This window comes from Gopherus flavomarginatus, chromosome 10, assembly GCF_025201925.1.
Source record: "Gopherus flavomarginatus isolate rGopFla2 chromosome 10, rGopFla2.mat.asm, whole genome shotgun sequence".
Classification (NCBI taxonomy): Eukaryota; Metazoa; Chordata; order Testudines; family Testudinidae; genus Gopherus; species Gopherus flavomarginatus.
The window spans coordinates 22,839,015-22,853,399 of record NC_066626.1 but is presented as its reverse complement, the minus strand read 5'-3'; the positions used below and the strand labels follow the sequence as shown (position 1 = coordinate 22,853,399).

Sequence of the window (14,385 nt, the reverse complement as noted above, 5' to 3'; positions counted from 1 at the left end):
CCAGCAGCAGTGCAGAAGTAAGGGTGGCATGGCATATGGTCTATTGCCACCTTCTGCGCTTCTGCTGTGACTTGTGGTGCCTGATGCTTGCACGTGGCTCAAAGTGGGCTTCACACTGTCACACGAGTTGCATCTTGCCAGAGCCCATGACCTTCCTGGCTCACCTGGGGCACCATTTCAGATGGGGCGGAGGGGTAGAGGAAACTTTAACCATGATTCCAGGGACTACTTAGGCACCTGAAAACTCTAGGATTTTTTGCAGATAACAACTTAGGAATTAGCTGACAGGAGCACTGTATCTAACTGTTATATAAAGAAAGAAAAATATACAAACGCCAATTAAAGCCAGGTTTAAAGTTTATATGTAAATTTAGAACAATCAGGAGATAATACAGCAAGACATTCCCAATCCCAAGCCTTGAGGAATCAGTTCTGGAGATATCAGAAACACAAGTTTGATACTTTGTACACTATCTTTAGTAGAGAGAAATAAAACCTGCTTACTTTCTCTAACAGACACACTGTGCTACTGCCATTATCTCCTCTATTTTAGTGAATTGTTTTTCACTTAAAACATAATTTTAACATAAGTGATTTAGGTTTTTTTTCCTCTTTTATTGAAAGGGAATTAATTTCTAACTTATTTTGGCATTTATGTTTACCGATCACAATCATGTACGTGACTCACTAACATTTGACTCCATCATTGCTATTGGTATAGCTGGAACTGCATTTATTTTCATGCAAATTTTAAGTTATTTTACAGATATAACTAAAAATACAATCTGAAAATAAGAAACCTTCATCTGCACACTGTCTATAGTTATGTGTTTAGCTAATGTTTTTTAAACTAGCATTACTAAAGTGAGTACAAGCTAAAGTTACATTCTAGGAGGAGACTATTATTTGATTGTCATTCTTTATTTAAAGTGGTACAAAGCACAATACAATAATAACAGCAATAATGATAATTACTCCAGACAGGACAGGTTAGGCATTTTAGAACTCACTCCTCAAAAAATTCAATGTAACCATAAGAGAGAAATAAATTTATGAAATGCATAGACACGTCAAAAAACTAAAATAACAGCACTTTGAAAGAATAAAATTACAGAGAATATATGTGTATTGCAGGAAGTACCAACAAGTAACAACAACAATATAAGTACTCCAGGGAGGTACAGTGCTTGCAGACGTATTAAGTGCTCTACTCAGAAGTCCCACAACATGACAGCTTCCTGGCACAGGGGAGAGGAACGTGCACCCATTTGTTCATATAGAACATCGCCATGGTGTTGTCTGTCATTACCGATACACATCTCCCTATCAAGTGGTCTTGGAAAGTTATGACCTAACTACTAATACTAAACTAACACTAATAAATGACTGAGAACTAACTATAAACACTGTGACAATTTGGTCACAGAGACCCTCTTGAGGCTGTCACCTGATGTGCTGGAATTACCTCTGAGCCTGTTTTTCCCTGCCAGCTTGGGACTTCAGAACCCTACCTTGTTGAACTAGACATGATAGTCTGATGCAACACAGATCCAGGTCTGGTCTACGCCCCCAAAGCTGCAGACTTTAACCAAAACCTGCTCAGCAAGTTACTTATTTCCAGTACCCAGACACCCAACTCCCAATGGGATCCAAACCCCAAATAAATCTGTTTTACTCTGTATAAAGCTTATACAGGGTGAACACATAAATTGTCCGCCCTCTATAACACTGATAGAGAGACATGCACAGCTATTTGCTCCCCCAGGTATTAATCACTTACTCTGGGTTAATTAATAACAAAAGTGATTTTATTAAGTATAAAAAGTAGGATTTAAGTGGTTTCAAGTAATAACAGACAGAACAAAGTAAGTTACCGAGCAAAATAAAACAAAATACGCAAGTCTAAGCCTAATACATTTAAGAAACTGAATACAGGTAAATCTCACCCTCGGGGATGTTCCAATAAGCTTCTTTCACAGATTAGACTCCTTCTTAGTCTGGACCCAATCTTTTCCGCTGGTATAATTCTTGTTAGTTCCATCGCAGGTGGTATCTAGGGGTCTTCTCATGACTGCAGCCACCTTTGTTCTGTTCTGCCCCCTTTTATATTTTTGGCACAAGGCAGGAATCCTTTATCTCTCTCTGGGTTCCCACCCTTCCTTCTAAATGGAAAAGCACTTTGTTTAAGATGGATTCTAGTATCATATGACATGTTCACATATCCTGTGAGACTTCATTACTTGCTGGCTGGCACCCAGGTATACAGGAAGGCTTACAAGTAAACAGAGCTATTTACCACCAATTGCCCTAGTCAACGGGAGCCATCAAGATTCTAAGCCACCATTAATGGCCCACGCTTTGCATAGTTACAATAGGACTTCAGAGTAATACTTCATATTTCTAGCTTCAGATACAAGAATGCTACTTCATACAAATAGGATGAACACACTCAGTAGATTATAAGCTTTGTAATGATACCTTACAAGAGACCTTTTGCATAAAACATATTCCAGTTACATTATATTTACATTCATAAGCATATTTCCATAAACATATGGAGTGCAACATCACAAACACTAAGAGTGGACACTGTCCAAACATGCTTGCAAAGCAAGAGCAAAAGGTTCTTTCAGCTAGCCGTCACCAGCGGTAAGAAGGAACTGAGGGGGTGGTGGGTCAGCAGGGCTCTATATTGAGTGCCATGAAGGTGCGGTTCCAGTGGGTGCCCAGGCTGACCTGATGGATGCTGCTGGGGAAAAAGTTTCCAGATGCTGTGAACACACATGCGTACACCTGACTGGAATGGACATGAACGAGCACTCAAAGAAGAAGTGTGGTTTGTGTCAACAACTGAAGCCCAGATCCAGGAAGTACAGATAACTGAGGCTCAAATTCCTACGTAAGGAGTCAGCCCTTCAACCACCTGAGCTGTGGCAGGGAGACATCACCACAACTCTCTACTTCCAAGAGAGGTGAGCCCAAGAAGATGCTCGCAAGCCACTCACATAAAGCCTCTAAGAAAAGGTCCTTGAGTCTCCATAGCAAGCCCCCACTGAGTCGAAAACTACCCCCAGCTCGATCAGTCGGTACCGATGGCACCAAAGCCATCTAAATCCAGTACTCAGAATATGTTAAGTTGACCAAGGACCCAGTGGGCACAGGCAAGGAACCATCAGTACCATCAGGGTATGAGAAAGACAGAAAATCTGCCCTGGGCAAGGCTCCACCACTTTGGATATCATTACCACCTGTGGTACATCAGGCACCAACAGACCATACTATGAGGTCCACACCACCATCTCCATTGGTACAAGCCTCTTAGCACCGACAACCACTACTAGTACCAACACCTTCGGCACAGCTGGACTTACAGTGTGTAACAAATCTTTTGGTATCTGTTGCATTGGCTCTCCTCTTCTCAGTACCAGGGACCTCGTACTAAGTTCACCCAGAGCATTTGACTCACCGATGACTTCTTGCTGTGCACCTCCCTTTTCATCTTCCAAGTCAGAAAGTGAACCAGAGGATGTGGTCTCCCACTGCTCTTTTCACCTGCCATATGGTGTCCAATTTCACTGTGGACCTCAGTGATATCGTCTCATTGATCCACAGCCTCCCTGGTTTGGACATCCGTGATGCCAACCACTGAGTCCCTTCTGACCCTTGCAATGGCTATACTGAGATCCCTGGCAGGCTCAAAGGTAACAGGCCTCCCATCGTTCTAGTGTGGCCTACCAGAAACCAAGGAAACACACTTCTTTAGCTGCTGCAAGGGCTTCTGAATCCCCTAAAAAGGCAAGGGAGGAACAGGAGGAGTTGAGGAGGAAGTTACCCCTCAAGTCCATTTCTCATCATTATCGACAGATGAGAAGGTGATGCCCCTTCCACCACCTATCACAGATGACTTCAAACTGTTCCAGGACCTGACACAGAGAGTGACAGAAGCTTTACAGATACCACTACAAGAGGTGACTGAGTCACACCACAAGCTAGTGGATATTTTACGTATCTACAGTGGAGCACCCATAGGGACACATATCTCAAAGAACTCTCACTACTGCACAAAGTGAGTAACTTCTTCTTTCAATCACTTCTTCAGTAGTGAGTACCCTGATAGATATAATAAATGTAACAAAACAGTAATAAAAAAGACATGTTAAAAATGACACAAATGTGTAGAAACAGAAAGAGAGTAGGCCTAATGTCTGAAATAGGTTTGGTGGTAATAACCTAGCACATTTCATACAGACATCCAAATATTTGTTTTAATACAGTGGATTACATTCTGTTCTCAGCCAGATGTTTCATTGTCTATTGATCTAGACAGAAGGTAACTAATGGATACAATGGCCAAGTTCTCCTCTTAGTTATACCAGGCAAGCTCCAGTTTTACCTTTCACAAAGCCATACTAACTCTCACCTATTCACTTATGTTTTTAAAATGTAACCTTAAACAACCCATAAATATCTTAAGTTTTTCCTAATTTAGAGCAAATTTCACCAAGTCAGTTGGAGTTTTGTCTGAATCAATACTGAGGGCTGTTCTGATAACTGGGCCTACAAATTTACTTTAATTGTAAGCTTAACTGGAAAAAGTATATAAAAGTTCATAAACTGTTACAATAACCTATAACAACAAATGTTAATAAAAAGTAAGTTAAATTGCTTTTAATAATTAATGTTACAAACAGGTGCAAAAAAAATCCAGGACTGAGTTAAAATCATACTTGGTTAAAAAACACCAGAAAATGTGGAACCAAAAATTAATGAACCAAAATTGGTGTGTCAAATATTAGGCATACTTGGTGGACATAATAAGGAGGGACTGGCTATTCCACCTGTCATTTCCTTTTTAGGTCTTTAAAGAAAGAGGCTTTTGAAGGCTTTCATCGTCCTAATCCTGAGAGATGTCCTGATCAGATCAGGCCAGAGAGAAGGACCCAGGAAACATCCACCCCTACTAGCTCCAGGTAAATCCCAAACACTACCTGGAATAAAATGGGATTGGATTTTAACAGCAGCAGCTCCAGCCCACCTCAACTAACTTCTTTTACCCAAAAGAACAGTTAATACCATCTAAAAGACTATCAAACAAGGGGGGAAGGAGGGTCGTTTTAAAATTCTCTCTAGCTAAAAGGAAAGGGAACAAAAAATGTTGTTAAAATAAAAGTCTTACTTAATACTTTATATTTCAAATGCGCTACCTGTTTTTCCTTCTTTTCTGTATCGTTAATAAAAGATTTTAAAGGATTTTTAATGGTTTGTTTGCTATGGTACCAAGCAGGCTAAGGTGTCTGCATACCAAAACCTGAACCTTGTTCAACATTGTTTAATATTGGAAGTGATTGGGTTATGTTAACACGTAGCTCATATATTCCACTTAACTTAATACAATAGGGCCCATACTTTCATACCTTACTCACCTGGGCAGTTCCACTAAAGTTAGTCCCAGCAAACAAATCAAAGAGACCATTCCTCACCTTTGAGAGAACAGGTGAAGGGAGCTTTTAAAGGAGACAGCTCCCTTTCAGCCCGGAGGTCTGATTCAGGCCTTGGCACTGAGGGAGGCTTACCAGTCACACTACACATGCCTGAGAAACCTTTTTAGGAAAAAGTCATCCATACTCTCACCTCCAAAGCCTCTGCAGGTAGAGATTCTGAATTAGTGTGTCTTTTGGTGCTTCTGGGCTTTATCTGAGAAGGACTTGTGGGTATTACAGTCCTTGGTCATGTACCCTTCAATGGGGCATAATCCTTTATCATGTCCACTGGAAGCAGGGAACATAGGGTGAGTAAAAGGAACATCTCAAATTCCAAATTCTTAGATGTCTGTAAGTGCCTGAGGCAAACCAAAAACTAGGAAAAACTGCCAAATTCCAGCTTTGCAAATGTAGACTAGAGGCTACATTTACCCTCTAATAAACTTACTACATTATTTATAGTTATTCACCATTATTTCACTAACATGCCAGAGAAATTGAAATGCTGGCTTTCTTTGAATTCCCTGGCAGGGAGAAGGTGAGGAACAGCTAGAAGAGTGAGGTATTTAGTTTTGATTTTTCTTCCCTATTTGGGTGACATTACAAACACTTGGAGGAGGGGGACTAGGGCTGAGGGGTAACAATGATTTCAGTGTTGGGCCTGCCTACTTGGAAGCTATCCGTTTATGAAGAGACATTGTACTAAAAAATTCTGCCTCCAGATATTTAGAAAGTCATGTATTTAGTTTTCTGTTTCAGACATTCATGAGGTGGAAATCTAAGAGAAAATTATTATTCTTACAGGTCTATTTCCTTCTGCACACCAGTCAAATGGAAACTACTCACGTATGATTTTTCTTGCAATGCTTTTTCAGAGTGCTGTAGCTGTGGTTCAGACACTGTGGCTGTTGGTATCTTAATAGACTTGCTAAGTGATTTCTTTGGTCTCCCATCATTCTCTCTTTCTTGCTCAGCTTTCTGCTTCAGGCTTTCCTTTTTCAAAATGTTTGAGACTGTTGAGTCTTTTGAATCCTTCTTGGCTTCTGAAACACATGATCTCGGAGGTGGTGGTTCAGAATGTTTTCTATGTTTTTCCTTTAAGATCTCCTTACAGTTATTCAAACCATGTTTTTCCTTTTGAAACTGTGTGCACATTAATACTTGTCCCTGGAGTGGGTAGCATGATGCAAAATGCTTCTTAGAACGCTTAGCGTGCTTTTTTTTGCCTTTTGACTTCTCATGAGACTTGTTTGGTGATTTAGTTTCTTCCTCAGACCCTGAATGTACAAAAATAAATGTTTGAGGGTTTACAGGAAAGGACAGTGTTGGTTTGCAGAGATATTCCTTAAGTTCTGTTTGGATAGCAATATCATGGGCACGAAAGGAAGGTGAGTCTATTGTTTCATGTGTCCCCCTCAAAGTCTCATTCGGGGGCTTTGGTTTTAAAGATTTGTCAAAATCTGTGTTTGAATGCGCTACTTCTGCTTTACCAAAACAACTTTGTGGGTCTTGACTCTCTTTTTCTAAAGTATTTTTTTGAGGAAGGTGTATCACACTATTGATTTTGGTTTCATTGATTAGATTTGCCATCACACATGTTACTTGTCCTGGAACATTCTCTACAGGAAGTTCTAACTTCTCGTTTCTTAAAATAGGCTTTTCATTTATTATAGTGAGTTTATCAAGACTCTGCTTAGAATGATATTGCCCTATCTCAGGTATATCTGTATTAGTAACTATCAGTGGTTTTCCTTTAGCATTCTGGCATATTCCCTCTAATTCTATCTCATTGATTAACCCAGTTTCTGAAGAACTTTCTATAGGAAGGTTTTGCAAGTTGTTGCTTAAAACAGATTTTAGACTTTTTATTTCTGTTTCAGAAAGTTTGTCTCTATAACCTTCCTTCAGTATTTTGCTTAAAAGAGAGTGTAGATGTACTAGTTTTGTTTCTGAAAGTCTATCTTTAAGGTTTTGGGTTAAAAGAGATTTTAGACTTAGATTTTGCTCTTCCCCAGGTAAATCTGATTCCACATCCCATGACAGTCTTTCGTTAGCTCTCAGTACAAACAAATTGTGGTATATCTTTCTTAACTCTTCCTCTGTGATCAACCCTATTTCAGAGAGTCGTTCTACAAGATGGTCTTGGATCTTTTTGCTTAAAAATGACTTTAGATTCATTATTTCTGTTTCTGAGAGTACCTCAAGAAGGAAATCCTGTATATATCTACTTAAAACAGATTCTCCTTTTATTATATGTGGTTTAGCAAGACTCTCACCAGAATGAACTTGGCTTATATCTGTCTCCAGTGTCATTGGTTGTCCTTCCGGAATGCTCAGCAAGGAATGGTTCTTTAATTCTTCTTTTGTGGTTAATCCTGTTTCTGAGAGTTTTTCTAGGAGATGATCCTGGAGACATTTGTTTAAAAAATCCTTTAGACTCATTATTTCTGTTTCCAAAAGTCTTTCTATGAGAGAATCTTGGAGAGTTTTGTCTGAAGCAGATTTTAGATTTATTTGTTGTTCTGAAAGCCTCTGCTTGTGACAGTCTTGTCCTGTCCTAGGTGAATTTGTCTCCATAACCACTGGCAACTTGACTTTGATGATCTCCATTGAGTGGTTTGGGTGCGCTTTTCCTAACTCCATCTCTGTGTTTAAACCTGTTTGTGAATGACTCTCTATGGCACAGTTTTCTATGTTTTGACTTAGATATTTTATTATTATTTCAGGTTCTGAACATTTTCCCCTGGATTGACCATTCCTCTTCTTCGATAAATCTGCCTCAGGCTTTGATTGTCTCTCATCAAATTTTGACATAAAAAAGTTCTTGTGTTCCTTTCCTAACTTCACCTCTTCAATTAGACTTGTTTCGAAAAGTCTCTCTATGGGAAGATATTGTAGATTTTGGTTTACAGCAGATTTAAGACTTATTTCCATTTCTGAAGGTCTCGTCTCACAACTATCATGCATTTTCTCAGCTAAATCCATCTCCAAAACCACTGGTGATCTACCTTTAATTCCCTGCAATGATAGGTTCTGGTGCTGCTTTCCTAACTCCAAATCTGTAATTATTCCTGTTTCAGAAAATCTCTCTATGAGACGATCTTGTAGGTTTTTACTCAAAACAGATTTTAAATGTATTATTTCTGCTTCTGAAAGCCTTTCCTTGGAAATAGCTTTTCTTTTTTTTAGTAACTCTCTCTCTAAAACAACTGGTGATCCATCTATAATACTCTGTAGGTTCTGGTATTCTTCTCCTAATTCTATCTTTGTGACTATCCCTATTTCTGAAAGTCTCTCTGCTACAAACCCTTCAAGATTTTTGCTTAAAACAGATTTTAGCATTATTACTTTTATAAGTCTATCTATAAGAAAGTCTTCAAGAGTTTTACTTAAAAAAGAGTTTAGACGTATTATTTCTGTTTCTGAAAGTCTCTCCTCTTGCCATTTCTCTGGCAAATCTGTTCTTATAGCATGTGTTGGGGACTCTTCTTTAACGCTAATGTCATCCTCCTCTAATTCCATTTTTGATTCTGTAAGTTTTAATATGGACAAGTGCTGACCGTTCTTGCTTAAAATAATATCTGGACTTCTAGCTGCAAATCTTGAAGATGCCTTGACAGGTGGATCTTGGTCTTCTTTAATCTCTGCACATGAAAGTTTGTTTTTCAGAAGAGTGAAAATAGGCACTTCTTGATCTTCTTTCTTTTCATTCTGTGCACTTGACTGTGTTCTACCTACATATCTCAAAAAAGGTTCAAACTTGTCTCCACTAAGAATAGGTTGCTGGTACTGTAACATAAAACATAAATCAACTAAGAAAATATTTTTCGGGGGGGTTAATTAACAATTTTTATATTATGACAGTGTACCAGTTATTTAATTTTCCCAGAACAGTTATTCAAGACTGATTAAATAAAATCATAAGCAAGAAAAAATGTTCCATGAGAAATTTCAATATGAATAGTACCCAAAAAGTGTACAAACATTAAATTAATCCAAATAAAATTTCTGTGAGATTGTAAAATGGAAATAAATGCCTAACAGTGAAACAAACACAGATTAAGACTAACATTTTCAAATTTTAGTGCCTAAAGTTGAACACCTAAATCCTTTTTATTCACCTAATAAAGAGGCTTGATCTTCAGAGGTGCTGAGTATCAGCAGCTACTATTGCTTTCAACGGAAGCTGTGGGTCCTAAACTGCTCTGAAAATCAAAGCACTTTTTTAAAGTTGTCTACATAGATATTTAGCAGCACTGAAGCTTGAATATTTTGGCCTAAATGATTTACCCAAAACCACACACGGATTCAGTGACAGAGCTAAGATTAAAATTCAGGATTGCCTGGCTCCCTTTCCTGTGCTTTTATCACTAGACTTGACCATGCTGCCTGCCTAGTGTTACTTCTTTGGGAACATGTACTGGACAACCAAAAATCGTTTCCCAAGCGACATAAGCTAACCTGAAAAAAGGCATACATACTGGAGTGTCTATGGGTGTGTCTGCCCACGTCCAGACTACAGCCTAAAATCGATGTGCTTAAAATCGATTTTATAAAGGTTTTATAAAATCGATTTTGTGCATCCACACTAGAGGTACTTACATCGATGTTGAGCGTCCATTTTCCCTGGCGTCCATCTTTTGCTTGAGCGTTGCACTCTGGGTACCTATCCCACAGTTCCTGCACGGGTCCCTGCCCTTTGGAATTATGGGTTACTAGCCCAGTGCATGATGGGATCAAAGTCCCCGTCCTGGGTGGTTCTGGGTACAGCTTCACCCCCCCCCCTTCCTGTAAACGGCACACAGTCAGTTCGCGCTGGGTGGTTCGGGGAACGCGAGAGCAAACCACGGCGAAGCTGGTCTCCTTCCCCGGTTTGCTCTCGCGTTCTCCGAACAATCAGGTCTCCTTCCCTGCGGTTTGCAGGGGGGTTCGGGGAACGCGAGAGCAAACCGCGGCGAAGCTGGTCTCCTTCCCCGGTTTGCTCTCGCGTTCCCCGAACAATCAGGTCTCCTTCCCTGCGGTTTGCTGGGTGGTTCGGGGAACGCGAGAGCAAACTGCGGCGAAGCTGGTCTCCTTCCCCGGTTTGCTCTCGCGTTCCCCGAACAAGCAGGTCTCCTTCCCTGCGGTTTGCTGGGTGGTTCGGGGAACGCGAGAGCAAACCGCGGCGAAGCTGGTCTCCTTCCCCGGTTTGCTCTCGCGTTCCCCGAACAAGCAGGTCTCCTTCCCTGCGGTTTGCTGGGTGGTTCGGGGAACGCGAGAGCAAACCACGCTGTGCAAGCAGGAAATGGAATTTCACAGTTCCCGGGGCTTTTCCTGTTTACCTGGCCAGCAGAAGAGTACCTTTACTTGTGTAGAGCGGCCACTAGAGCACTGTGGGATACGTCCCGGAGGCCATTAACTTCGATGTCCGTCCACACTATCATAAAATCGATTTTAAGAAATCGATTTTGGGGTTACTCCTCTCGTTTAGATGGAGTTCCAAAATCGATTTTAGGGACCCTTAAAATCGATTTTATGCACTCTGTAGTGTGGACGGTTACAGCTTTAAATCGATTTAGAGCTCTTAAAATCGATTTAAAGCTCTAGTCTGGACCTGCCCTCTGTGTGTGTGTTATACTAGTATAAATATTAGTTTAAAGTCACACTTGGGATCATATAGATAAGGCTATGTTTTAGACCCAAATTTACTTCCAACTGCCACAGAGAATTACTTATATCTAGGGCCCTAACAAATTCACAGCCATGAAAAACACATCATGGACCGTGAAATCTGTTCTCCCCCCATAAAATCTGGTCTTTTGTGTGCTTTTACCCTATACTATACAGTGTTCATGAGGGAGACCAGTGTTTCTCAAATTGACAGTCCTGATCCAAAAAGGAGTTGCAAGGGGGTCGCAAGATTATTTTTGGGGGAGGAGGTCGCAATATTGCCACCCTTATTCTGTGCTGCCTTCAGAGCTGGGTGGCTAGAGAGCAGCAACTATTGGCCAGGTGTCCAGGTCTGAAGACAATACCCCGCCATCAGCAGCACAGAATTAAGGGTGGCAATACCATACCAGGCCTCCCTTACTTCTGCGCTGCTGCCTTTAGAGCTGGGCAGCTGAAGAGTGGCAGCTGATGACTGAGGGCCCAACTCTGCAGGCAACAGCTCTGCCTTCAGAACTGGAGTCCTGGCCAGCAGCCACAGCTCTCCAGCTGCCCAGCTCTGAAGGCAGCGCTGTCGCCAGCAGCAGAGAAGAAGTAAGGATAGCAGTACCAGAGCTCCCCCTACAATAACCTTGCAACCCTCAACCTCCACAACTCCTTTTTGGGTCAAGATCCCTACAATTATAACACCATGAAATTTCAGATTTAAATAGCTGAAAAAAATGCAATTTACGCTTTTTAAAATCCTGTGACCATGAAATTGACCAAAATGGACCATGAATTTGACAAGGCCCTACTTATATCAAATAGCTATTCTCTAAAGATTGGAGATACTCAGCATTCTTGGATCCGTGCTAATGAGCAAAACCAAGGAGGGAATTCTCAAAGCTTGAAGCCACTGACTCCAGGAGGATGAATCCTGCGTCAGCCCCTGAAATGAAACTTAGGTGTCCCCTTATAACCTTAGCCTTGAGTGTCAATTTCTTTTCAAAGGGAGATGGAAACTACTTAAGTAAAAAGTGATTACAAAAATTAAATATGACAAAAAAGTTACAGGCTCCTCAACACTGTGGAGAGGAGGGTGGATGAGTTATCATCAGGCATCACAATGTATATCTCAGAAAACAGCCATCACAGGAAATTCACTTGAATTTTAAAAAGAATAGTCACTTACGGTATGTCTTCACTACCAGCCAGATCGGTGGGCAGCCATCGATCCCCGAGCTCTCTCCCGTCGACTGTTGTACTCCAGCTTGGTGAGAGACGCAGGCAGAGTCGACAGGGGAGCAGCAGCAGTCAACTCACCATAGTGAAGACACCACAGTAAGTGGATCTAAGTACGTCGACTTCAGCTATGTTAGCCACGTAGCTGAAGTTACGTAACTTAGATGGAGCCCCCCCCCCACAGTGTAGACCAGGCCTCAGGGTGTAATGTTTGAGAGAAATAGTTAGACCTAGGTTTGGAGCACTTTAAATAAACTCACTATTGATGTTGATGTACTGAAACAGTCTGTATATTGCAAGTAGATACCTGTATTTCTATTACTGGATAATTTTCTAAACCTGACAGGTCAGGCCTCTTTGATGATATGCCTGCTGGTTCCAGATCTTCTATTTCTTCTTTGCCATGATTATTTCCCAATTTTGTTTCCCTCTCTAGAGCTATAGGAATAATATTTTCTGAGTCCACAATTTTGTCATGATCTTCTGAAGATTTCCTTGTCAGATTTTCAGATACTTTCTTAGTTGGCAGTTTTTGAAAAACAGTAGATGCGGATATTCCAGTCTCTCTGGAAATAGAAAGAGGATTTTCTTCAGATTCTGCATGTTCCTGGGTATCACTTAAATCTGTTTCCACACTTCTCAGTACAGTCTCTGCAATTCTCAAGGGCAGGTCAAAATCCTTGCTGGATTCAGTCTGTAATTAAAGAAAACATAAAAATATTTTTTCTCTAATAATTACTAATATTTTTAAAGGTCAAAGTCCAAAACGCAGCCTAGAATGAGTAGAGGCAACTCTCATGGAAGTCTCTGTGTCAATTTCAGCAATGAGCTAAATGGTGGTATATAGTTAACCATCAGATTTAAGCTGGTACAGTGGGAAAGCAGTTAAATTGCACTGATTGGCAGTCAGCAGTTTGCAAAACAATCACACTTTACACAGTAACTTTTATGAATTTACATCAGTGTAGCAGAACAAAACTTGGCCCACTGAGCAGGGAAAGTAACAAATGGGTGCAAAGTAAAGTAAGCTCCCCTACTTTAACTTAAGCCCATGCTGTTCCCAACACCGCAGGCTAACTTCACCTCTGGCAAAAGCAGGTGCAGAGTTCACACTGATTTCAAAAGGAGATTCACCCATTCAGACCAGGACTAAACTACTACCCAGAGAATCCTAAACTGTTATAAATTACACTCATTCTGCAGACCCATTCAATGCCAAATCTGTGCAGTACTTTACCATTCCCATCTGTTTTATAATCAGCTTTCACCACCATGTATGTAACTGGTAAATTTGGCCCAGTCTGGATTTTTTGCTTATAATAAAAAAATTCAATATTATTTAAACATTTGAAAGTAAAGATAAAAAACCCCCTTTAACAATAACTCATGTAAATAGCTTTTAAATAACCAACATTATGCCAATCAATAAAACAGAAGCTACAGAAAGGAGGATAAAAGTAAATGAAATGAGAAAATGTTACATTAAAATAAAATGTATCAGCATTACAGTTCTTCTATTAAGGGCATCAGCCAGCTCCCACCAAAGTTAATGGCCAAACTCCCATTGACTCCAGTGGGGAGCAAGATCAGGCCCCTAGAAAGGGTAAACAACATGATCAAAGTTAGCATTCTTTTGATTTTTTTTAAATTCCTATATATTACAGGCATTGCTGGACAATAAGTTCCCAGATGAAGGCTTTTCCTACAGAATCTGTCATAATGAGTGCTACTGTCTCTGAGTGTACGTTGTCTTGATGACCTGAATAGATTAAATGTTTTTTCTCTTACTTGAAGCACTTGCTAGTCACACCTGTCAGTCTGCTCTCACAGATGCACAGCATTTCAAGTCCACAGTTATCCACCTCCCTCCCTTTGATAGTTGAAAGATTGTTCTTATGTACCAGTAACTGACTCTGAAGTGTTTTCTTGCTGCCAGCCTCAAATTTTGGGGGCTTCTGCTTTCACCAGGAGACTTCATGGAACATGAAGGGTCAGAAAGTGTTCTCTATTAAACAGTCATTTTTATCATTTCTAT

General features: G+C 40.4%; 1 protein-coding gene across 1 annotated transcript in view; it reads right to left on the bottom strand.

Annotated features, from left to right (window-relative positions):
• Positions 1–4,700: 4,700 nt before the first annotated feature.
• Positions 4,701–14,385, bottom strand: part of C2CD6 (C2 calcium dependent domain containing 6) — a 39,218-nt gene continuing 29,533 nt past the window's right edge. The window contains exons 13-14 of the mRNA XM_050916058.1: positions 12,658–13,044; positions 4,701–9,269 (exon numbers count right to left, since the gene is read on the bottom strand). Coding sequence (XP_050772015.1) covers positions 6,279–9,269; positions 12,658–13,044 — 3,378 coding nt within the window. The 3' untranslated portion in view covers positions 4,701–6,278. The remainder of the gene's footprint in view (positions 9,270–12,657; positions 13,045–14,385) is intronic.